This window comes from Zootoca vivipara, chromosome 8 (genome assembly GCF_965207765.1).
Source record: "Zootoca vivipara chromosome 8, rZooViv2.hap1.1, whole genome shotgun sequence".
NCBI classification, from domain to species: Eukaryota; Metazoa; Chordata; class Lepidosauria; order Squamata; family Lacertidae; genus Zootoca; species Zootoca vivipara.
This window is the reverse complement of record NC_142591.1, coordinates 32,085,601-32,112,347: the sequence shown is the minus strand read 5'-3', so window position 1 is coordinate 32,112,347 and position 26,747 is coordinate 32,085,601. Positions and strand designations below refer to the sequence as shown.

General features: G+C 43.3%; 1 protein-coding gene across 1 annotated transcript in view; it reads left to right on the top strand.

Annotated features, from left to right (window-relative positions):
* Positions 1–15,036: 15,036 nt before the first annotated feature.
* SALL3 (spalt like transcription factor 3) overlaps positions 15,037–26,747 on the top strand; it is a 22,696-nt gene continuing 10,985 nt past the window's right edge. The window contains exon 1 of the mRNA XM_088675271.1: positions 15,037–15,234. Within this exon, the coding sequence (XP_088531397.1) occupies positions 15,156–15,234 (79 nt within the window). The 5' untranslated portion in view covers positions 15,037–15,155. The remainder of the gene's footprint in view (positions 15,235–26,747) is intronic.

The following is a 26,747-nucleotide window of genomic DNA, read 5'->3' as shown; positions in this document are numbered from 1 at the left end:
GCTTTCGCTGTACTATGAATTTGTCTGGCAAAAGATTTCTGTCTGCTGCATCCTATTATGCCTTTGTGTGCCACATTAGAGAACGATCTCTCCTCCAGAGCCTCCTCCCATGAAGAGCATTTATTATTTCATAGTGCAGGTCCTACTTCCAACATGGAAATGTTCATTTCACGCAATGAAATTTGATTCACAAACAGCACTCCTGCAAAATAATAATAAGTGATCCTTATGTCTTACAAGGCTGATTAATAATAATAAAATAAATAAATACAGCGTGCCATATTAACTCTGAGTTGGGTGACATTTAAGGTCACGAGAGGCAATCTTAGTGGTACTGAAATCTTTTAATCTTATTTGCAGATTATTTCATCAGTGAGTTCCCTAGAGCTGAGAAAGGATTTTATTCCCATATCTTTATTATTTCATTTACTGTTGGAAGTGCAATGCGCCATAAGTTTATATTAATTCTAAAACAACATTTACTCACTGGGGGAGCTCAGTATCTGTGGAGATATGTAAATAAGATTAATACATCTTTTGAAATAGATTATCCTTGTTAAGTGTTAGCAGGAATTGTTCCAGTCCTTTTCAACAACATAAATATCTCTAAGTGGCAAACAACCTAAACCTTAGCTTTCATATTAGCACATCTGCCTTTGATGCCAATGCAACAACACGGTGGGGGTTTTTTGTTTTTGCGTTGCAGTGATGTAATTGTTACTGCACTCCAATTGATGTACTGGCACAGGAACGTTTTAGGATGAGGACTAAAGGTTTTTTAGTCTCAGACACTATAGGCTACAATAAAAATGCTGGGGGTGACTGGGAGGTGGTGGCAAGATGCTGGAGGACAATGCTGGATGTGCCATGTGACCTGCTTCGCACCCACTGCACCTGCTGCCCTCAGGCACATTAGTGGGTGCTTTCCCATCAACAGAGTCAAAGGGCCGGCATCATCTTGTCCTTTGCCTCAGGCAGCAAAATGTATTGGGAGACTAACCCTCAGTTTCACTAGACACATGAAAACAGGTGGCAATACGCATCCTATGCCTATTTAATATGGGGGGGTTGGGGGAAGGTTATTGGGTTGTTGTTTTTATTTTGATTATGTATTTTGTGGTTTTATATTTTGAAACAACAACAACAAAAACAACACAGTAATAACTGGCAATTAGCTCCAGAATCAGGCAGGGTGAAAGCAGGATGTGAGAATATATCATTTCAGATCAGGCACAATAACACCTAGACCTTGCTCCAAGGAGAAGACAACTTGCTTCTACTTGAACACAGTTCAGAATGTGTGTTCTGCTCCTCAGCGGATAGTGTGGGAAATGCTTAAAGGATGAGCACTCTGCCCTGCTGCCATGTACTCTTATGACACTGTTGCTTCTGTGCAGATCTGATGCTTCCTTAGCAAGGATTTACTAGGAAGTAAAGAATCCTGGCTAGTTGATGAGCTGATTCTCCAGAGGGTCCAGATGCATGCTCAGATGTGCTGCATTGTTGTGTAACGGGTCTGGATTCAATAGCTACTCTTTCACACGGAGGTCCATTATCTGCTAATCTTTAGGTGTTCCTATCCTTGGAATGTGCAGTTTTCTTGATGCTACTTCATCCATCTGAGTGCAATGTGGGACTCGGCAAGGATCACAAACTTTCATGGCTCAAATTAATGTGTAGTGTGCGCGCGAGCGTGAGCGTGTGGTTACTGTTGTTCTTGTTTTTAAAAAATAATTCAGTCGTTTTAAACCTTGTATACTCAAATCATAAAAAGTGTTTGTATGAATACCTTTTTAATAGCAAAAATAAAAAAGAAACTAATTCCACACCAGATAATATAAAGAAAAACAGGGCTCAGTTTGTTTTCTATTCCATTTTCTCTGCAAGGAGAGGAAAACAGACAGGATGATTGACTGATCAATTGATTTTGATCTCAATAATGGCGAAGATTTTGCTATAATAGCCAAGCCCACAATATGAGAGTATTATTGCACAATTTAAGTAAATGTTCACAATCCAAAGGTGATACTTTATCAATTTTGTCCAGGAGAAGGGGGGAAAACCCACAGCATTTTATACATTTCACTGACAGAAAAACAGAAAGTCAATACTTTTTCTGCCATGTTGCCTTACCTTGAATGAAAGTGTTGTCAGGTGACATTAGCAAAAGCACAGAATACACATACACTCAGCAAAGTGCACGATTGTGTAGTTGTATCATGAACACTTCACATTTTGTTTAAAAAATTCATTTTGACTCTCTGTCAGCTAGTGAGGGCCTTAAAAAGCAGAAGTGGGTGTTTCAGATGGATTTTTTTTTTACCCCTCCCTTCGTTGATATTTATTTCAACAGTACAAATGGCCTGAAGCACTTGCAACCCGTTTATGAACAGCTAAATAAATGGTTTTGAGCAGCTCTTGCCCAACATTGGATTGTTCTATCATTTTGTGTGTGTGTGTGTGTGTTTAAAAATTGTTAAAATTATAAATACTCCCCTCTGTAATAGGAAAAGAACTTTGGTCACCTCTAACTAAATCCTACACTGTCCTTTTTATTCCACATTCCTTACACTGTCCAAATCCAAATTCACTGTCTGAAAAGCATAATATTCTCCTTTTCAGTCCTTGTTCCTTTTCTATTTCTACCCAAGTGAGGGCAGGTCTTCACTCCAGTTCACCACAACAGCTTTCTGAATGGATGGAATCCGCCGTATGTTGCTGTTTCTGCATGTGCAGTGCTTTCAAATATTTATCTCATGTACCTAGTTTCTCTGCCCTAAAATGGTACCTACCTTCTACCCCAAACTAGGGAAAGATTTGAAGATTAGATTCTGATAGTTATTCTTGTACCCATCCTGTTTGGGGTTCCTGTGCATTGTTGAAACCAGCCAGTGTCTTCTTCATGGGCCCGTTCCAGCAGCACAACACCCAACCTGCAACCCAACCCCCTACACACCATGCTCTTCTCTCAGCTTGCCCCCCTCTCTCTCTCTCTCGTGTGTGTGTGTGTGTGTGTGTGACTTGTCCTTTGCTTCATGTCCTTTGACTCTTCAGCCCCCACACATCCAAGTTTTAAAGGGCTGGTGTTAACATTCAGAAGCATCACATGGAACTTCACCTAACACTGTACCATTTCATGAAACTCCCTCTCCCAACCCCCCCATAGAAAACCCACATGGGGCCATTTCTCAGGTGGGAGCTGAGAACAGGTGACTGATTAATGTGGGCGAAAGCTCAGTTCCTCTCCCATAGACAATAGCCCTATGTGAATGAATGTTTGGGCGAATTGTGTAAGGTTTTGATTGGGATTGGGCAAATCCTAGATTAAATTTGGAACTTTCACCACTTTGTAACTAAGCCAACTTTTATTGCCTGGGCAACTTTTTTCTGAATGTTGTATGGAAAAGCACAGGAATCTGACATTTGGAGAGTTTGTAAGTAAACCATTTTTAACTTATACCAAATATGTGGTCTTTTCGTATACTGGAGCAATAGGGGAATTTTGGAACTCACTTTAAAGGGCTCATATTTTAAAGGTCTAGCAGCCTAAATTTCCATGCATTACTTTCCTGCATATTTTGTGATTTTTTAATCTCTGTTGGGGGGTTCTCTCATCAAAGACTATATGCCCCAAACTTGAATCTTGGCACCCAGGGACTCTCCTTTTTACATAGCTATGTTTTCCTCATACCACCACATCCAACTAGCACTAAGAGCACCCCCACAAACTCATAACAATATTATTAGACAAGTCGAACCTGCAACAAAATGTTGCAGTGATGATGATGATGATGATGATAATAATAATAATAATAATAATAATAATAATAATAATTTTTTTATTTATACCCTGCCCATCTGGCTGGGTTTCCCCAGCCACTCTGGGTGGCTTCCAACAGAAGTATTAAAATACAATAATTTATTAAGCATTTAAAGCTTCCTTAAACAGGGCTGCCTTCAGATGTCCTCTAAAAGTCTGGTAGTTGTTTTTCTCTTTGACATCTAGTGGGAGGTCGTTCCACAGGGCAGGTGCCACTACCGAGAAGGCCCTCTGCCTGGTTTCCTGTAACTTGGCTTCTTGCAGTGAGGGAACTGGCAGAAGGCCCTCGGCACTGGACCTCAGTGTCCGGGCAGAACAATGGAGGTGGAGACGCTCCTTCAGGTATATGGGACCATGGCCGTTTAGGGCTTTAAAGGTCAGCACAAGCATTTCTGTTCAGGATTTTAGGCAGCCAGCCATGGACGTTTCCAGAATACTCCATTCTTATTTCCCTCCCTCACTTCGTTTTCCATTTTCTGCTTCAACAGTCAGCATTCTGTACCCCTGAGCATGTTTAGTCTTTGTTGAACTGCTTTGTGTGGGAGATTTCCCCCCCCCCCCCAAAAAAGGACTTCCTACCAAATTTTGGGTTTCCTCAAGCCTGGCTGACTTCTTCCTCTTTATGCAGGGATGCAGCTACAGTAAGAATCACCACTTGGATAATAAGTATAGAATACAATGGCTTCTATCATGCATGTGCTTCAGAAGAAGCAGTCGTAAGATCATGCTTATTTGTTTTACATTTTATTCTATTTTTATTCAGATTTGGCAGCAGATAAATACACTGTCACATGAGAATGAATATAATACAGCCAGGGCACACTTGGTACAAGTTCTGGCTTAACAGCCAGGCAGGATAGAAGATAGGAAAAAGGAAAGGAAAAAGAACCTAAGTGTTTACTAATCAAAGTGCTGCCTGTAAGTAAACAGAGTAATCTAATTTGCAAGTAGGTGACCTATATGTCTGGACATAGCTGATTATTTATTTAACTAATCAAATTATATTGTGTCATTTGATGAGAGGATGTTCGCACCGCTGACACAATGTTGTTACTTTTTTTTTTTACCAGATAAGGTGAATTGATTCTAATCTATATTACCTTTGTTAGTCATCAACTCTTACACCTTAGCTCTGCCCAAGGGAAACATAGATGTATTTTGCAAAATTCAATAGCACACAGCATTAGGTCATAGTAGAGAGAAAACGTGCTGTTGGAACAAAAACGGCACCACTTGATCAGCTTTGTCCACATACCAGCAGTTCAAGTGCCAGTGGAATTTTCAGTCCCCACTCACAGATAAACAGCACAAGAGGCACTTACAGAATTCTGCATATGTGCCTGCCCATGAGCCTATCTGCACAGTCACATTAAAATTGAATGTGCATCCTTAGCTAGAAAAGGACAACAAAAAGAATCCGCTTAGAATCCATCTATTCTTCCTGCGTCCAAAAACTTGAAATTTGTCAAATGTGTATGTGTGTGCGTGCGTGCGTGCGTGCGTGCGTGTTTTTCATTCAATGTACTTTCTCTGTGCATAGCATTATGAATTTGACATCCCGGTTACCTACAGTACAGAACATGCAGTAAAGTTTTATTCTATTTCACTGTGAACCTTGAACAAATCTTGGGGCAGCATCAACGAGCAAAAACTTGGAAGGGTAAATTCCACTCAAGTGAGTGTGGGAGAGAGAAAGAGACAGATCTGTATATATAATGAGCTGATGGCATATGCATGGGGGGGGGGGAAGAAACAGAATTTGGCCTCTAGGTGTGCTGCTTGCAGGTGACTGTGCGTGGAAAAGAGGCTTGTATACATGAGTGATCCAGCCAGCTCCGTAAGCGTTTGACAGACTGTCAGATCTGGACTGAAACACTAAGGCATACTCACTAAGAAGTTCCAGTAAATAAACTCGGTGGGACTTAGATGTAAACATTGTTTGGGATGTTTTGTTTTGAGAGAAAGAGACTGACAAAACTACCCAGTAATGTTATTCAAAGATTAATGGGAGTTGGAAGGAAGGTTTGGGTTTGTAGCACAGAGCTGGAAGATAGCCTTCCTCCCTAGACCCCCCAACCACGGAATACTGTTTTCGGGCCCTCTCCATCCTGAAACACGTTTACACTATATATAAGGTGATGAGATAGGCTCGGAGCTAAATCTCCTGCGCCTCTGTGAATCATTCCCAGTCGCTGGGATCCTTCATTCTACCCACTTACCTGGGAAGAAACCCCCCCCCTCAATTCTATGGGGCTTACTTCTGCCTATGAAGTAACCACCAGCCACTACCCCTTAGCGTTACTGTATAGAGAAGCGCCTTTACTAACTAACTAACTAACTAAATAAATAAATAAATAAATAAATAAATCCTGGGGGCCCGATCCTGTCTTCCCTCTCTTTTCTGCTCCCTGGGGAAGTGAGAGTGTGGGGGGGTCCTCGCCAAAAGGGTGGGGGTCGTCCGATTTCCGTGGGTCTCCGCATGCCGCAGGCAACCAGGGACCTCTGCGAAGTTGGCCAGGAAGTTGGTGGCGAGGAGGAGGAGCGGTTAGCTGGCTGGCCGGCCGGGTCGCCGAGTAGCCGGAGGGGAGGGCGCGCTTCCCGCGGCTGGAGAGGCAAAGGCAACGTCGGGCGGGGACGGAGGCAGACTAGGGAGCGAGCGCTTGGAGAGGAAAGGGAGCCGGGAGAGAAGGGGGGCGGGCAGGAGGGACGCAGCAGGACAAGGCGGCTGCTTGCCAGAGGAGCGCTTCCTCGGCGAACGAGAAGGGAAGGCGGCGGAGTGGCGGAAGGAATAGATAGATAGATAGATAGATAGATAGATAGATAGATAGATATAGATAGATAGATAGATAGATAGATAGATAGATAGATAGATAGATAGATAGATAGATAGATAGATAGATAGATAGATAGATAGATAGATAGATCCGGTGCTTAGAAGCGCTACAGGCCGATCCAAGTCTCTCTCTCTCCCCACCTCGCCCCTCTTCTTCATAGGGTTCCCGTGTCCGCGCCCTCCTTCCCAGTCTCAGGTTTTAAATCGCGTCCTTTTTATGCTTCCAGGTCGAAAGCAATATCGCGGCGGGTGTGTGGGTGTGTAACCTGCTGTGACTCGCTCGCCTGCTTCGGGTCTTAATTCCGCAGCAGACCGAAACTATTCCGAGGGAAAGGCCTCCTCTTCACCACCGTCTTCTTGCCGTTTCTGGAGGGCAAGATTTGACCTCGTGGGTGGGAGGCACGATCACTTCTATTCGTGTGTGAGAGGGCGGGGTGGGGGAAGGACCAGTTTGGAAGAAGTTGTTTCGGTGTCCAGCTTTCTCATCTTTCCCTAGAAGACTCCAGAGAAAGGTAGCTGGCCGAAAAGGAATGGAACTTCTTGCCTCGCCCCCACCCCACCCCACCCACTCCTGCCTGGCCTGCAAGTGGCTGATCAGCGTTAAGGCGAGCCTAACTAGCCCATAACGACGAGCCACGTCCACTTTGCACGGAATGAAACCATTCCCACTCCCGATTGCTCCAAGAGGCATGACGTCCAACTTCCTCCTTCTCTCTCTCCCTCTCTCTCTCTCCCGTCTCCAGCGGCCCATTTTCTCTCCCATGCACACGAACGTAGAGACTGCGAACTGTCCGAATGCAGTTCCTGGGAAGTGAGGATGGGGTCAGGGAGAAACCCACACGTGACTTTGGCTCTCTGGCTCGCCTGTGCACGGTTGTCCATCCCCATTGACAACATACCATAAGCTACGGTCCTGAGGTGACCCCCTCCGCCTCCTGCGCTGCATACCTGTCACCTAAAAGAGATTATTGATGGCTTTATAGAAATGAAGCCTGTCTGGAAAGGGAACCGAGAGGCTCATTGGGAAGAACAGCAGGACGACAGGGTTTCTTTCTCCTGAAAAAGCAACCGCCAACAAATTTAGCATTGTTAATAAGAATTATCGCGCCTTTTGTTTTGCTCCTAACATGCAGAACTTTCTGTGTCTGACTGGGCCGGAAAGAAGGGATGCTAGCCTGGATAGGAAGTTTAGAAACATACTCCCTGTGGCATCCTTTAGTGGCGCGCGCGCGTGTGCTTTATCCCCACTCCCCGCTTAATTTTCCTTTGGAAAAAAAATTAAAGCGCTTTTCCTTTGCCTAATTTCTCCGCCTCCAACCCCACTGGTTCAGACGACACACAACCTCTTCCTCCCTGCACCCCCCCCTTTTTTTCCTTTTCATCATCAGCAAATAAAGATTAGGAGGGCAGATTATAGAAAGCATTTTCCGTCCTCGGCTGATCTTTATTCCAGAGCTTTTGTGATGATATTGATGATGATGATGGCCAAGTGGACACTTTGATTTTTGTGTTTGGAGCTAGTTATAAAGAATCAATATTATATCAAGGGGCAACTTTCGTGATAAAGGACTTTAACCACTCTGGCTATTCATCATAAGTCTGTAGCAAGCAGATAGGTCAAAAGAAATTATATTGCACTAAAGAGTGTGTCTTCTTATCTCTCCCATACCAGGGGAATAAGGGACAAGCCGATCGATACAGTAGCTGCCGTATACTTCTTGCAATTATCAATAGCTGATTTCGTCTTTTGAGGCCTGTGCATCTATTAATACCAGCTAATAATAATCTTAAAGAAAAACCGTATCTGGAACTGAGTGGAAGCAAAGTTTCTTTCCTCTCTTTTTTACGCAAGGGAGGGAGCCCGTTACACTCATAATCTGCTGAAATATGCATTGTACCTTACAAATAGATGTCTATAATCGTGCGCGTTTGGAGAGAGAGGAAGGGTGAAATTTGCGTGTGTGTGCGTGCTTGGGAGGGCGTGAGAGTGCGTGAAAATAAATAGTTGGATTATGCGTCTATATATAGCCTATAACACATCTCCATGGTCATTTCGCTGGTGCCAATTTTGCACATGTGTAGCCGGGTAGGTACACAACAACAACGTATACCAAACAGATAACGATGGACGCGCGGGCGCGCGCACACATCTACTGTACACGGTCGTTTTAGATGATATTTGCATATGCAAAGCTGAGGTCCTGAGCACAAAGAAGGCAACCCCATTGAAAGTAGTGTGTGGGGGGGGGGTTAGTTTCATGTAAATTCGCATCGTGGGGATTCTGGGCTAAATATGCATTGTGGGGACCATCCTAGTTAGGCACCTCTGTCCTTCCCATCCTCGCCTCTACTTGATCTGGGTGTTTTGTTGGGTTGGTTTTTTTTAATGTGATGTGGAAATAAAGCATATCTCAGAACTGCCTGTTTTCTCACTGATCCTTTTACTAATCCCTTGGTTAATTGGGAGAAAGACCTAGGAACTGTGTCCAGTTGCTGTCTTAAGAGCACGGTCGGTTTCAGTCTGAGGACATCCTAGGGCAATATTCTAATGGAAAAGCAAAAACTGACCAGGCTCACATACTGGAGGCAAAGGTAAGATTTAGGAAACCCTAAGCGCCGGGCAGGCTCTATAAATTCGTCAGGCAGAGATAGTTGCTCTCTACCTCCCTCGTCCTTTCCTCTTCCACCAGCACCCTTCCAAAAAAAAATTGTAACAGAAAAGAAACATCTTTATAATTGACATTTGACATGCTGTTTGGATTAGGCTGTGGTAGACCAAGCACAGATTTCCCTCTGATGGAAACATTTATCATCCTGATTGCTCTGGAGTGGCAGGTGGTGTTATCAATTACCTCTTCTTACCAATAATAATATTAATCTAGCAATATCTGCGCTCAAGTGCCGGCGGATTTGCCACCCGTTCTTTAAAGAGCCTCATAGGCGCGCGCGCGTGTTTTTTGGGGGGATGAGGGGTGGGGAGCGAATTGAAACTTCCAAGTTTTGCAAAGGAAAACTAGGGGAGGGGAGATGGGGATTCAGGGTGGGCCGGGGACTACTAGTTGGAGGAATGGCTCGAGCTGGAGGCTGAGGTTGCGATCCTCTTACATCCTTTACCCGGGAGTAAATCCCATTGAGCTCAATGGGGTGTGCTTCTGAGCAGACATGAATTAGAGGACGCTGTTAGAGGGGAACGAAAAGATAATGAACATTAAACTCCGTATAATGGACGCCCCCCCCCACACACACACACCCCTGCAATCAGGAAATTTATTCTCTCTCTTTTTTTTAGCATGTACTCTGAAAGTGTCAGCCCCACCTTCTCTGCACGTGAGTTTCTCTTTGAATGTTTTCTCGGATTTGCGAGCCTCTGTCCGGAGTTATATAGATATGCATATACACAAGGGAGATTAAACTCTTTACCCTTTTCCCTCTTGAGAAATCAATCTTGCAGATCAGATTCCTCTGCCACCCCTTTCCCACCAACCAACCACCCCACTTCTCAAGGATACGAATGAAAGGAAGCCTGCATAATTGTGTATCCCATTAATGTTATAACAAAATACAGTACTAATTGGAAAAATATTATTATCAAGCAGACAAAATGATTGCGTGCCTTCCATTCAGATGAAAACACCATTGCGGAGGGAAGGGCAATTAACAAATTAGATTTAATTACAGGGGGAGGGGGCAAAGCAAGTTGGTGTTTGATAATGCCCCCCTCCACGCACCACCCACTATTATGTATTAAAATATTATAAGGTTTCTGTACTACCAGTAGGGCGAGGAGTAAAATGGCAGGGATTGTATGCACACGTTCTTGATTTTTGGATTTATAGGTTATTATTATTATTTTAATATCTCGACGCTTGTGCTGTAATCCACACATAGTCATAGCTGCCAAGTTATCCCTTTTTTTCAGGGATTTTCCCTTATGCTGAATAGGCTTCCTCGCGAGAAAAGGGAAAACTCGGCAGCTATGCACATAGTTCAGTTAACCTACTATCCAAAGTGTCTCTGTATATCGCCCTACGTTTTACTTCCTTTATTTCGGCTTGAAGGTTTTAGGATAGGGCTACAGAAAACTTTCTTACGTGACAGAGAAAGTGTTTGTAGGGAGAGGTAGAATTGGTGCGGTTTCGATTCTTCACATCCTGATTGTTTCTCCCTTAAACTGCAGCCCTCAGAGAAAAAGCGGCATCTCCAAAGTTGGGAGCCACCGGATTTGACAAATGTCGGTCCTCTCTCCGCCGGATCGGGGAAAAGATTTTGGGGTGGGGGTGGCAGTGAGCAATCAGGTGTGAAGTAAAGAGGATGAGCGACCCTTCCATTAAAGGCTTTCCTCTGGTGACCCACTTCCACACAAGCAGAGGAGGTGGGGGGGGGAGTGTTGGTATTCTTTTGTTTTTTAAAGCAAGAACTTTCAGAAGTCCTTCGACTCCCAGAACACACACACACACCTCTATCTCCCCCGACCCGCATTAAATAACCAACAACAACACGTGTGTCTCTGTGTGTTTAAAACAAAACCGGAAAAGATGTGAGATGCAGTGCTATGCAAATACAGGAGATACAAATCTGGAAACGATGCCTTCTTAAGGCCGGTTGGTCATTAAACATCCCTAAGTGGCTCTTTCCCCCCTTTTCGTTTCCCCCTTAGAGAACCTTTCCCATCTCACAAAATCTCTAGCAATGTATGTGTTGGGGATTTCCAAGAAGCGAAAGTAAGCTTTTAGACAACTCTCATTCATGATATATTTTTTATAAGAATATTTTATTTGAATCCATGTACAAAAAACATGGTTTGGGATGGTGGGCAAGCTTCCAAGAAATTGCTTTGCAGGTGACGACCGGATTGAAACTGAATTCGTATTTATATAGGCAGATAAAGCTATCTAAATCTGATCAGGGAAAGATGCTTTGGGTACATTTTCTTGGAAGGCATAGAAGATCCCAAGGCAGGCGCGAACTGGAAATGGAGCTCCCTCGGATCCAGCGGGCGTTTACTTTCAAGTAAATGTGCTTAGGATCACAGCCAAACTAAATAACTGGTCTTTTGCACTTCGTAAGAAATGCCAACACGCCAAAGAGAAAGGGGAGATCTCGGACCCGCCTGTGTTTCAATTCCCGGCCGGAAGGTTTCTATAGCAGCAGTCGCTGCCGGTCCCCTGGACCTATTCCTTTCAGCCCCACTTTTGCACATACGCGGGGGGTCCTGAAAAGGAGTCTACTTGTGGGGAAAACGTTCACACAACCCCCAGCAACTCCGATTCTCGCCGAGCTGCATCTCTCGTCCTTTCTCGTCTCCCCCTCCCCTTCCCAGTTCTCTGCTGGCAGATGACCCAGCCGAGACTGCAAAACTTCCCAGCTACCTTGAACCATTCCAAGTCTTCCTGGAGAGAAGTCAGAAAGGCAAATGAGGGAGAGAAGGAGAAAATAAATAAGAGAAACTCAAAACAAATAGCAATAAAAAGTAAATAAAATCTCACGTTCACAACATGTATGCATCGCATTCGAAACACTTGGAATATGGGGAGAATTAGCAGGAGAATTAGCAGGAAATGCTCTCTGGGTTTGCTTTCGTGGTGTATAGTCTCGCTCCAGGTGGAGGGTTGTTTTGGGGAAATCTATTCGTTTAGCCCTTTCCGGGTTTTGTTTTGTTTTTAGTTCAAAATCTTCGACTATTAAAAACGATGCGAAAAGGCGTAGTTCAACGTGTTTTAGAGGGGGAAATTGGGGGAGAAAATGAGAAAAAAATTCAGATCGCCGGGAGAGATTGAGAAAAAAAATATTAAATCAGATTGCCGGGATTGTCTAAACTTTTTTCCCCCGCAACAAACGGAACAGAAAGGGAAGGGAAGCCGGCGCAACGGAGGAGAAGCGCTCGGTAGGAACGGCGCTGGTTCCGCTGAACGCAGCGTGGAAAAGTTTCCCTAACAAGCGCTGTTTCCCCCAGAGAAGCCGAGCTGTGGATGTCCTTAAAGGCTAAGGATGGAGGGATTACGTGAAAGGAGGGGGCCTAATGCAAGAGAGAGGGGGGAGGAAGTGGAGGGAAACCCTTTCCCCCAAATCCCCCGCGCCTCTCCTTTCCCCCGTTTCCGCAAGGTGGGCGCCTGCAATCCCGCGATCAAAGACTTTGCCGGAGGTGATACGGAGCCCAAAAGCTGCAGCAGCGATATTTAGCTCGGATGGCAAAACTTGGGGAGGGGGGGGGGAGAGTCAGTGGGGAAAATGGAGAAGAAAACAAAAAGAAAGGATGGCAGGAGCGTTGATGCAAAGGTTGGAGGAGGCGAATAGGTCCGTGGGACACCCTAGAGGTGGGCGCCGTCGTGGGGAGCGATGGGGTCTCTCGTGCCCAACTTGTGGCTGAGTTTCACACTTCGGGGTGGATCCGGAGCGGAGCGCCCAGCCTCCCCCCCCCCCCGGTCGCGAAGCAAGACTACAGTTGAGAAACTTGGGAGGAAATCCCAGGAGAGGATCGAAGGGAGGAAAGAGGGGATTCCTCTCTCTTGGGGAAAACAAAAGAGGGAGAGAGGGAGTCTGGCAGGGAGGGAGGGGGGAGCCACCGGTGTGGACAAGTGTTTGCTGCGGAGAGCCGCCCTCGGTGGCGTCCGGGAGCTGCTCGTCCGGCGTCGGCGGCGAGGGGGCAGCAGCAGAAAGAAGGAGGCGGAGTCCGCGAGAGCCCCGCCGCCGCTGCCCAACTTGAAAGTTTCTCTTCGCCGAAACCCGCGACGCCCCGGCGGCGCGCAGTCCTCCTTCTCCCGCGCAGGGGGAGGCATCGATTGGCGAGCGCCGGGTGCCAAGGCAGGCTGCCGCCCAATCGACGAAAGTGGGAGAGGAGGAGGAGGAGGAGGAAGAGGCGGGGGAGGCGGCCAGGGAATACCCACCTCCCCCGCGGCAGCCCAACCCTCGCTCTCCCTCCCCCGCGCCAACCCCGCACGCCCCCTCCCAAGCCTCGCTGGGGGTCGCCGGTGGTGGGTTTTCCCCACCTTCCCCCCCCCCACCACACACCCCCTTTGCCGGCGACCAAGGATTGTCTGTCTGTCTCTCTCTCTTTGCAAACAAAACCGAGATCCTTTGGCACCGAGGGCGCAGCGACTCGGGAGAAGGGAGACGGGAGCAAGTGGGGAGGAGGAGGAGCGGCGGCGGCGGCGCCCCAAAGAGCGGGGAAGTCACACGGCAACCTGTGCGGGAGCCGGAGAGAGAGAGAGAGAGGAGAAAACAGAAAACTTCCGACCACCGGACAACAGGAAGTGGCCACCGCCGGCGATCTTATAGCAAAGGAGGCACCGGCCGAGCGACTCTTGTTGGTCGGCGTGAGAGAAGAAGAGAGAGAAGCTGCAAGACAAAGAAGGAGGGGAAGAGAAGGCGAGAGGTGAAAGACAAAACTCCCCACCCCCGAGTCCTCGAGTTTGGCTGCTCGATCCCCTCCCCGATCCCCAAACAACGCCCCCCTCCCCAGAGAAGCAGAAGTCATCGCAGGCGGCCAGCGATCGCAGAAGGGAAGGCGACGCAAGCCATAAACGTGCAGTACGAGGCAGCGAAGAGCAGAAAACAAACACAGGCAAAAGTTGCGCTCGCTCGCTCTTTTTTGTTTATATTCTCCCGCTTCCTCTTTTCTTTTTTTTATAAAAAGAATCTCTCGACAAAAAGACGTTAGCCCGGCGCCGCAGCAGGAAGAAGAAAGAAAGAAACTTAAGGGCGATGCAGACTAACTTCTGGGTAAAGAGGAACCTGGAAAAAAGACACAGAGTGATGTAATTTTGTTTGAAAGGAAGGGGAGGAAAAGCCGCGAAAGAACATGCCCTCCCCGCAGCCGGGAAGCTTTGGCACCTATGTTGTGTAAAGTGAATGCACACGCCGAGAGAGAGCCCCGTGGGGGGTGCGTGCTGTACTGCGCTGCTTGCTGCTGCCGCCGCCGCCCGTGTCCCCGCTTGCTGCCGCCGCCGCCGCTACCTCTGCAGTCGGTGCCTCTTGCAGGAGGCGCTGCTGGTGCCGGGCAGACGCATCCTTGGGCGGACTGAGGCGGCTAATTGCTGAGCGTCCTCCCTCATTTACATATGCAGCCCGAGCCCGCTGGAGCCGGGCCAATCCGCGCTCGCCCCCGGCATCATTAATCGCCATGCATTATTCACAATCATAATTACTGAGCCCCATGCGCGAGGCGCGCAGCCGGCCGCGCACCCAGCACAGACCCGCGTAGCCCCCGCCCGGCTCAGCCGTCGCCGCCGCCGCTACTTGCTCGGGCGCTTCGTGAGTTTGTCGCCGGGAAGGGGGAGTTGCTGCTGCTCTTAATTGATCGGCGCCGAAATCAGGAGGAAGGGGTGGCCCGCCCGACGCCGACTCGACTTTCCCCTCGCCACCAAGTCCTCCTCCTCCTCCTCCCCCCACCTACCTAATCGCCCCTCCACCACCACCCCTTCCCCCCCCACCCCACCCCAGCGCTCCACCTCTCGCCGATGTCTCTGCAAAAAGCAGGCACCAGAAGACGCCTCAGTTAGCAGCATGTCTCGGCGAAAGCAAGCCAAGCCCCAGCATCTCAGATCGGACGAGGAGCTGCAAGCCGAGGTGCTTTCGGAGCAGGGTAAGCCAGAGGGCGCAGCAGCCCTGGGGGCAGGGAGGGCTTTTTTGCGCGCTGGAGTTGAGGGGTGTGCGCTTCCTGATCCTGGGAGATCCGGTGGAGAGCTCAGCGTAGAAACTACACCCCCCCCCCCGGGAAGTGAGAGGCAGCAGAAAGTGCAGCCGGCGTTGGGAAGGAAAGTTAAGCCGCTCGGCCCAAGTTTCTTCCGGCTTCCCTCCGCCTCCACCTTGCCCAGCTTCCCTCCCTTGTCGCGAAGCCCTTGCTGGCCCTGTTGCGTGCGCCCGGCCGCTTGAATTATGGCTGGGCTTCGGAGGGAGACACTTCGAAGGGGGGGGGGTGCGAGCAGGCAGAGCCTTCCGTGTGGGAGACGGACGCCCCCCACGCCCGGCCGAGGCTCGCCTTCTCGCCGCCTCTCCCCATCGGGGTTCACAATCTAGAGTTTTGGACGGAAGAAACCCAGCGAAAAGTTAATAAGAGTCCCCCCCCCGGTTTTTACCAAGCCGCCGAGGCTGCAAACTCCAGCCCGCCTCGGGACTTGGGGCTCCGCTGGTGTAACCGCCCGGAAGCGGCCCTGACGGCGGCAGCTGTCGCGTCCCCCTTGGCAACAAATAAACCCCACGAGGCCTCTCTGTATGAAGGGGGAGGGGGGAAACCCCATCTCCCCACCCGATCCTGACCGTGCTTTACTCTGAAGTAAGCCCCTCCGTTCCCCCCTGGCCGTTGGGCACTCGTGGGCGAGAGGGGGCTTCGTCGAGGCCCCCGAGGCTCCTCCTCCCTCCGACGCCCAGAGAAGGTGGCCAGGCCGAGGGCTTGGGAGAAGATCGCTATCTGCGTCTATGACTTCCTGCCGCTTCCTTCAAAGAAACAGGCCGAGGCCAAAGGGGGTGGTGATGGTTCCTTTCTGGAGGTGGGGGCAAAGGGAGAAGATGTCTCTCCTGGGCGTGAGGGAGGGAGGCCTGGGGTGGATAAGTTGCCTGCCCTCAGGGCCAGAGCTTAGGTCTCTACTCCCGCCTTCCCTTCCCATCTCTATTGCCATGAAGATGCCCATGGCTTCGAGGTTGGATTATGAATTGGCATCTTCTTTTCCTCCTCGCAAGGTTGAAAAAGGGGTTTCTTTGGGCCCCCGCGTGCCAAAGGGCGCACTCAGTCTTGCTGATGAAACAAGTAGTCTCTGATTTCCAAATCTCTGTGGTTTGCAGCTGGTCAAACTTATTTTCTTGAGCTGTCATTTCCGAATGTGTTAGGATCACTTTGTAACTATATTCACCATGTGGCACTTAAAATTTGCCACTTTTTTTTTCTGGAGGGGAAGACAAAATCCACTGGGAAGTTTTTCATCCTTTCCCTTATAAAGTTATCGCCTACATTTCCAGCATAATCAGGAAAAATCGTGGTTGGAAATAAATTTCTTCCCCTCCCTGCTGATCAATAATTACTACATCCAGTCCTTCTTCCTTTTTATTTTGCCCAGTAAAAAACACAGCACCTTGGAAAAGGAGTTTGTTCTGAGGGGGGGGGGGAGAAGAAGTTGGCAACAAAGGATTTTCCACTATTTTAAATAAACTTTACAGCCTTGAAGCTTAGGGCAGTGTGGCTTGGTTTCATAAACACATGCTATATTGGCAAATGCGCCGGGCTACCATTCCTACCACCTCCTTTTCCTAAAAGGACTCCAAAAACAGAAGTGGAAGTGGTTGGCTGCAGCTAGTAATGTGAAAAGCTTCTTGGGTAATGGCAATAATGGATAGGCAGTGAAACAAGTTCCCTAGGTCACAGCAGAAGTATAAAATTACGCATTTCTTGTTTTGTTATTAACACTTCCTTTGGTTTCAAAATACTTCAATGTAGGCATATCAGCATTTCTTTAATAAAGATACAGCATTGTTATTTAAATCTGTAGTGGTTTGGGAGGGTCCTTGGTTTAAGAATTTAGACAACAGTGAATATTTTAAAAAGTTAACAAGGGAAAAAAGTGCCTCATTATGGTACTTCTGGTGAGTTAATAAATTGATGAAAATTGTTCAGCTTGGGGGGGTTTTCTGTGGGGGGGGGGTTGCTTAGCACCTCTTATCTATGTAGCCATGTCACCCAAGATTAGAACAGGAGATATGCTAAAAAGAAACGCTTGCATATGGTGTGTAGATTAAGAACAAAGAATCTTTTTGTCATGGAAATGTTTTTTCTCTTTTTTTTCTTTTTTGGGGTTTTGTTTTGTTTACTTCATCACATAGAATTTCTCACACTTGGTTTGTTTTGTATTGCCCTCAATGACTACATGATCAAATGAATGGATTTATTTCTGCCGAATGAGAAAGACAGTCTTTCCATCAAAAGGACTACATTGCATCCCAGTGAGGAATTTTAAAAGCGTTATTATTGTGGTCCCTGAATAGCTCAAAATCGGCTTTCACAGCAGCCCTTAAAATGCAACAATGTAAATACTTCTCTGCTTTAGAATGTTGTAATCAGAATGTTCTATGTCCCTTTTTAATATATCTTAATTCATAGAGTAAAACATTATTGTAAGGGATTAGTAATGAGCTGAAGTAGCCCTGCTTGCATGTTGCACTTTCATTTTCAGAAACCGGAATATAGGGAGGTACATAAATTGCTGTATGTGTAAGCACAAGAGTTTGGTGCTCATCATTTACACATTTTTTACATTTAAGTATTTTTTCCTCTTTAAAGGCTCATAAGAGTTCAAACATATATTATAAAGTTAGCTCTCCTCATTGTAGTTTACAGTTATAGTCAAGGCATTGCCACAGTTCCTGGCTCTTGTTTTGCAACAGGCCAAAAACTAGCTCTCACCATTTATAGCACGCAAAAAAACCACACTTGCAGCATTCCCCCCCCCCAAAATAAAAATACTCTATAATCTAAATATATTTCAACCTTCATTCTCATTAGTATTTTTAACTACTTAGTCTTTTATATAACATAACTGCTTAATCTGCTGCTAAGTCTATAAAGCTTGCCTCTTTCATATATGTGTATGTCTCTGTGTGTATAAACACACACACACACACACACACACACACACACACACACACACACACATACATAGAATCACATTTAATGTTGCATTTGAAGACTACTTTCATTAAGGGAAGCTATTAAGAGTGAATGCTCCTTTTTCTGGCAGATATTATGTTACACAGTAGCAAAAAGAAACCTGACAGTTTGACAGAGTGGAAGATAAACATTAGGCCATATTTAAAGTTATACGAAGGCCAGTCAATTTAGGTGGCAGTGTTACAATAGGAAGTTTTAGCAATACAATAAATAATTGTTGAAGTCAGCTTGAACTACAGTGCAGTGCAACTTTATTTCACGAAGCAGAGCATTCTGAGAAGTATGAAATCCACTCAGAATATCGCAAAGTGATATTTTGAAACGTTTGTTGTGGGAAAAGATAGTTTTGGCAATTTGGAGAATGAATGCTTGCATGCAGCGATTAATTAGAATCTGTATAGCGGTTTATGCTGACAAGTAGTGAATGAAAGGTATTTATGCACTAAACGTTTTAAAGGGTGCCATATTGAAAGAAATGGTCATTATAAAGAGTGGCACAATAACTGAAGGAGTTGTTATAAAACCCAATATGGTGAATTTGCTGCTCTCTATGCTGAATGAGTTTAATCTCAAATATCAGGAGACTTTACATCCCCAGTTAAATGATTATCTCTAAATCAACAGATTACTAGCATTACAGAACAGTCTTGTTTTGTTACAGCAAATGGGAATGTTGCACACACGTTAACCCAAATGCAGTGACAATGTGGAAGAGGGGGAACCCTAAGCATTTCCTAGTGCATGATGACTGATCAGAGATGGCCTTAAAATAATTATTAGAAGAAATTTTGAGAATGTATTTTGTACCTTAATGTATTTTAAGGTAACAGTAATTATTGCTTAGCTTACGTGTAGTAAGAACCAACTCTTACAGTAATGTTACATGGCTAACAAAATACATTTGCATTGTGATATGTGTGTGTGTGTGTGTCATACATTGATATTATTGCTCTTGAAATTCTGCTCATAATTTTGATACATTTGAAATAGATATAGAAAGATATATGTCCAAACAGACAGATATATGCATACCTTTAGTAATATAAATATTTTAACTCACTTCAGTACTATATTAGACATTTGGGGTTGTTGTTTTTTCCTGCCCTCAGTTCATTGTAATATAGCCATTTATTTTGTAGATGTGGGTCTGTAGCATACTTGCTAATGTCCATTAAAATTATATAGATAAAGAAGTGTGGGTATTACGTTATACTATTCTGTAACATGTAATACTCTTAAGAGCACTAGAAGTAACACTAAGCCCTGAATTAAATATGAAATTGTGTGACTTTTTCCAAGCTTTCTACTTCAAATAATAATTAGGTCATTGGTTTGTTTGTTTTTCCAGTTTAAAAATAAGCCTTTACAAGATTTGCTGATTAACTGTTGGCATGAGGAAAGACAATTAACTTGTATTGCTTGTACTTGTAGACTTATAGATGGCTGCATTATAATAATTTCATTCCTATTTTATATCTATTCAAAGACCCCCCCCAAAAGCATTGTTTAATAGCAGAAATTAAATTTACTAGTTTATTATTTTAGTATGCAAATGATAAAGCAGACTAAAAAGTCTCAAATTCTTTGTGCTATTAATCCCAGATATGCCTCTTCAAGGAGGCAGTGAAACATATGTCTTCCATGAATAAGAAACATTTAATTTTATTTGAAAAATCATTACAATCAGCTCTGTGCAATTAATGTAAGTTGGATGTTCAAATTTGAATGCTGATCACTTTTCCAGCCAAAATGTGTTTTTAAAGGATCATATATATTCTTAAAGCAGCTACTTGTAGTTTTTTAACACACAAATATTCTGAAATTTGAATCAGCCTAAACAAAATTGTGCGCGTCATCCATTTAAACATAGGATTTTAAGAATTGGTTTGTTAACTGAATGCCAAAGCCACACTAGCATGTCTAGTAAGCATTTAAAAAAAATAAGGGCAGGATTCCATTCAGCTTTGGATAATAAAGCAGATGCGCTCGGATGTTGAATAGTTTCTGTCATATTTTGAACTATAGGAGGTAAAAAATTGAAAACACAGAAATGATGCATTTTAGGTGCAAAATAACACAGCATGCTTTTACAAATAGTGAAGGTTTAGTTAAAAATAGCTTCAACAGTAAGCAATAGATAGATTCAAAATTATGCTCACCTAATAGTGCAAAATGTCTGCTGCAGTTTCATTTTTATATGAATAATTTCACTTTTACTTTAAATATTTGTATTCAGTAAGTAGTTTGGATGGGGTTTTTGAGAGTGCTTTCTAGGAAAATGAACTTAAGCAGTGGAAAGGAAATGAGCTGTGCATACATAGTCTCCTCCTAAACCTGTTTGAGAGTAGACCACTTTGAGATCCATGGTTTTTTTTTAAATCATAGAGCAAGTGCTGGATAGTTGCCAAAGGCAGTGACAAGTCATGTCACACAAGTACCACAGAAAATATAAAATATCAACGCTTCTTTTTGTAATATATATATATATATATATATATCATCAAAGAATACCATACTGTGGGTGATTCTTTTGTCTAATCATGAATGAATGTGGCAGCAATACCTAAGCAGAACTCAAAAGCAGTTCTTGTAAAAAGTTTAGACTGCTGAGCTAGGATAGAATAATATGCACCGATGAAAGACAATAGGAGGTCTGCATATTTTGCAAAGGAATGCCTTCCTTCTCCTTGTGTTGAAGATGTAGATGTGTTACGTTTAGCATTCAAGACCACCCCCTTTTCTGTTTTCTGTGCTTTGGTGCTGAGTGTATTACAGAGTCTTTTTTGGTTTGTTGTCAGTGAAAAGGTGGGATTGTGGAGTGCCAGCGAGCTTTCCGATGGACTCTCCCTGAGGGTGGGTAGTTAGAAGTGCTTTGACAAGGTTTGCTGATTTAACCTTTGCCTGCTTTGCCCTGCCAGGGGTGGCCACTAGATGTCAAGCTCATAATACAATTAGTACATCTGTGCAGTTGACCTTGGCAGCGCGGCTTACCACTTGTTCTGTTAAGTGTTAACACCGACTCTGAGTGTTAACTAGAGATCCGCCTGAGTTTTTGGTACATTCTGTGCAGCTTATCAAATGCCCCATCTAGTTTGACACAAGTGTTTACAGTTCTAAAGAGGGGGGGGAGCCTTCTTTTATGTAGCTTTGAATTCCTTAATTAACCTTGCCAGAGCTGGTGCAGTTTTATTTTGCTTAATCGAAGCAACTTTGTTGGCCATCCACCTCACTTTCTATGTATATTAATGTTTCACAAGGATGATGGCAACTGACCCAGTTGGTTTGTTAGTGGTTATGTTACTTTATTTATATAGAATAGTTATCCGTGGAGAGCTAGATCGGTGAGATACCGCTATATTTCAAGGCTGGAGTTCAGGCCTGATATTGCAACCATGCACTTATGCAAATAGCTACGATGCTGTTGGAGTGGATATGTTTCTACAGAAGGTTCTCCGTTATCAAACTGGTATTCCGTTTCTCGTGCTCTCCAACTTGTAAGCGTCAAAATGGGTTAGATGTTAGCTTTTGTTTTGTGAACAGTATCTGAAGCTGGAAAGTCGCATTAAAAAGTGATCTCTTACATTTTTTAGACTCCTGTTAATGCAGTATTTAATAATTCGTCACTTGATACACATCAGCAATTAAAGCTTAATGTTGTATTAGCTCTTAATAAAAGTTTGTGTCACCTGTGTTTGGGTAATGGAAACACGAGCTAGCTTGCAGTGAATTACAAATCCTGGTAAAACTGAATACGTGCAGTATTTAAACGTCGCCAGATCATTGTGTATCGTTGCTTTCCACCTGCTTCTGAAAATACACTGCTAACATTTTAATATATGATACTTACAGTTTTACAGTTAGTCAAAACAAAATGTAAAGTGCTTGCTTGTGTTCTTTATAGGTGCAAAGAAGTGCCCTACTAGTGGCTGGCTGGGAGTTGCATTTGCTTTAAGCAGAAAGCAGTTAGTGACTGTGCCACAGGTGGCTGTTAAATAGTGAAATTTAGGCCACCGAATAGATCAAAATAAGTATACTGGGTCAATGTAAAGTTTTGCATAGCAAGAGTGCCCTCCACTGTTCACATTCATATTATCAGTTTATGTGGCCTGTGGAAAAAAGGGTAGAAATTTTTCTATTGAGTGTGGAATTTCTTCTACGTTGTTAAACACAGTAGGGGTCTCTATTTGTCTCCTCCTGTTTCACAGCTTGGGCTCAGTATGTGATAATTCATCTTTCTTTATGGGATTCAGAGCTATCATAAAAAGAGTTTAAAAGAATTAATTTGAGAGAAAATAAAAGTTATTTTTTAATGTGATGTTTATTTTAAGAGATAACATAGCTAAAGCGGAAGAGTAGTATTAATTATCTATAGCGAATGGATGATATTAGATGTTGATAGCTGTTCAGTTAAGGAACGTGCACATTAAAAGATAACTGGGCATTTATGCTGACACAAAATAGATTTTGATAAGTAAAGTTATGTTTGAAAACACTGCGGATAAATACTTTGTCATTCCGACAATCTGAATGTGCACAACCTGCCGATCTTTATTTGAGTAGCCATTAAGAATCAGAAAGTTTAATTAGTTGGCAAACTGGCTAATGTCCATAGTTTAAGGTATATTATACTTGCATGAGCCTGTTTTCCGGTTTTAAAGCTTTTATTTTCATTGTATCTTCAAGTTTGCTAGTAAGGATTTTTTCCTTTGGGGAAAAATGAGTATTTCAAAATTAATGTAAGATTTTTCATCATTTGTTTGCTGAATGGATTCACTTTGTTACAATTTATTTATCACTTTGAATAGTGTAGAAATAATGCATAGTGAATTGAGCTTAAATTATCCTCAGAGTAGATTCACTGAGATCGGTGGGACTTAAGTTAGTCATGACCAACTGAAGTCTCATTGATTGTGAAGCATCTCCTCCATGCATTACCATGTTTGAATCCACCCCAGTGTTTTTGTGCTTCCTTGGTTTACAACCAGCAGCAGCAGGTGAATAAGTCATGTAAAGCATAATAATGACAACAGTAAAAGCATTTCTCATACTACAAAAACAAATTACCCTGTTGATAACCAATGGCCATTGTGAAATTGACGCAAAAGTTTAAGATGCCGTGGGAAGCAAAATTAGCATTAGAACAGGATTTCCTCAGAGAATACTATTTTAAATTGTACGTAAATTGTAATGGTCTGTGTAAATAATAATTGTAGTGGGTCTTGTTTGCAAAATTAGAATACGGAGACAAAGCTTGCTCAGAGTAGAATAGTTTTCTGTGTCATTTATTTTAGGAAATACTGGAACATATTTCGTGCCTGTACACATAAAAATATTTGAGAGCAGGTAGGGGAACAAGAAAAGGCAAAGTAGGCTCTTGAGGGGTTAGAGAGCGTTGTCCTACAAATGCAAAGACTGCGTGGCCAGCAGCGGCACGTAAAAGCGGGTGTGACATTTGCTTTAGTACTACCCCCTGCAAATAGTGCATATTTTAGGATTTTGGTTCTTCTTTCTTCTTAACATGTAAGATTATTCCTTAATAATGGGGAAGCATACAGCCCCTGTTGCATTTCTGTTAGGCCCTTCTGATTCTAATGGAGAACTTGTACTGCTTGCAAACTGCACAAATACAGCTTGCTCTAGTAGATGCTGGGACATGGTGTGCTAAACCTCTTTGTACGCAGGGGGAAATATGCCAGAATTGGAGGCACATTGGCTCCCCCCTCTTCCTCCCTTCTTTCCTCCATCTCATCTCCCTCTCTGCAGAGATGTATATGTTTCATATAGGAATGTATTGCTTTCTACCTAAACGTTTGACCCTTAAAGGCAATTTAGTAGCTACTTGTAGTAGTATTGCTCCATGCAGGTAACTGGAATGACTGGAGTACAGGTTTTCACTGACATTCCCTGTCTAGAACGCAGTCCACAATCCAGGCACCTTAGATTCTCATTGGCTTTAATCCAAATATTTTGACTGAACTATGGCTGTGGATTTGGCTGCGTATGACATGAATACAGATATATTCTCTGCACATCAACTCATTGAATCTCTCACATAGACCGAACCCAAACTAGTTTACAATCAGAATGTAAGAAACTTTCTCAGAATAAGCTAATCAAAAATTTAAGATGAAATAGTGCACTGTAAATTAACAGGTAATTTCGAAAGTATATTCCTGTTAATAGAAAAAGACATCTTTTTGGCTTTTCTTTTATTAAAAAAGAGAGTGCTGAATGAATATGATTAGAGTTTAAACTTGCCCCAGAGAGACATGTATAAGCAGCATTTGAATGTTTAAGGCAACAAAATGTTGTTATGGGCTATTTCCATCAAAGACAAGAGCGAATTCTTTTTAAAATCGATGGGAAAGGCTGGCTCCATGGGGATTTCGATTTGAATAATCAAAAAGCAGGAGAAAAAATTAATTACAAGCATCACTGTATTACATTATTGCATTCTTTTATTTATTGTTATAAATTTTCAGAAGCCTCAATATGCCGTTCTTTTCTTTTGTACAATATTTTTTGCAGATGATTGTTTCAGCGTAAAACAGTATTTATAGGTACATCTCAATGGATTGACTAAAGATACGTATTTTAAGATGATCATGAAATTCATTAAGAATGTGCAGAGTAAACTGCACATTATGATTCTAAACCTTTAATGAAAGCGAATTTTGTTAACCTTTTGTAGAACGTAAGTAGGGAATCCTTAGAATCATCTAATTTCTATAAACTGTCTGTGCTCCAAAATCGATGCACCTTTCCTGTTAGTGAGTTATTATGAATCATGAGAAACATTTTCAGTATTAAGAGCTTACTTCAGATGAAACTTTAAGAAAAATCTCTTTTGAAAATTATGATGATTTTTAGAAGTATTGTAAAAGCAGTTGTTGTTGGGGTTTTTTTAAAAAAAATATCAGTTTCATTATCTCTCATTTAAAATAGGCTTGAAGAAGCACCTCTCACTTTGGTGCCAGTAGACTAGAAATTAAAAGGTAAATACAGTCTCAGTAATCAGAGCACAACATGGAATTTAGTTTTCCATTCATTTCCTATTACCTAAGTGATAGAATTGGGTCAAAGGTAATCTAGAGAAATATTTGTAAACTATCAGAATATGGATTTTAATTTTGGAAAGAGAAATAATTTTTTCTCAGACTTCTGAAAGTATTATTTTATCGCACTGGTAAAATACTATTTTATCACATTGATATACTATTCCTCCACAAAGCTTAAGGGTGTTTGCCTACAGCTCTTCCAATTTATCCCCAACAACCCTGTGAGGTAAGTTAGACTGAGGAGAAAGAGTGACTTGTTGAAAGCTACCTTCTGTTCAGCTTTATGGCGGAGCAGAATTTATGTTTACACCTCCCTCATTCAACTCTGGTACTCCAGACCACTTTGACTCTTTTAAAAATGGCCGTATGAATTAGTTGCAACATTCTTCTTTAAACACTATCTGTACTTCAACCTAAACACATTTACTGGGAGCTTATTTCTGTATGCATTTGTCTAACATAATATAGAATTATGGTGACAATTCAGTTTAGACATTGGACCAAACCTTGGTTTGTGCCTGTAGTTGAGAACCATACAGTGGTGTGGACCTTTGCATACTTTAATTTGCTCATCACTCCAGCCTCTATGAGTAGTGACCTCTAGAGGTGGGTTTTCAATCCAGACATCACACCAAACCATAGCTAGGGCAAATCATGAAGTGAAGCCCTATTTCGGCTCAAAAGTTTCATATTCTTGTTTGTAGGCTATTCTCAAACTGTGGTTTGTCAATTGCAACATAGCATCAGCCATGGTTGAGCTTTCTTAACTATGTATCCGGAGTGGTAGGGGCTGGATCTTTTATCTTGTTCTCCAAACCAAACATGTACGGACTTTTTGAACCGCCTTGGCTATATATACGGATATGAACTGTCACATATATCTGCCTAAGAGTGGTCTGAGAAAGAATTGGCCATTTGCAACATACAGTAAAGGATTCAACCTTTTTTCTGACGTATGACTGTGGAGTAAGTAACTTAGGGAACAAAATGCTGGTTTAAATTGCTAGTAATCACTATCCCCAAATGTCCATTTGTTGAGTGGCCCAGAAAACTAAACAGTGAAGTGTGCAGTTATTTTCTCTGGCCTCCATAGTCTCATTACTTTAGAAAAATGAAAAATATGTATGAAACCTAGACACTAGTACAGTAATTGTAAAAAAAAGTTAACATGAAAAGTAAATATTTAAGAATGAGTACTAATTCATTCTTCTTTCCTTAAGCTTTATAATTAATACTGTTTTGAAGCTTTTATTATCATAGAAAGGATAGTTTTCCGAGGCTTAAATCTAAAAGTTCAGTGAATAGGATAAGGCTTGCATGAACCTTTGCAACTTTACTTTCTATTGTGCACTGTTATCTTGTTTTATACTGATGCCATTAATA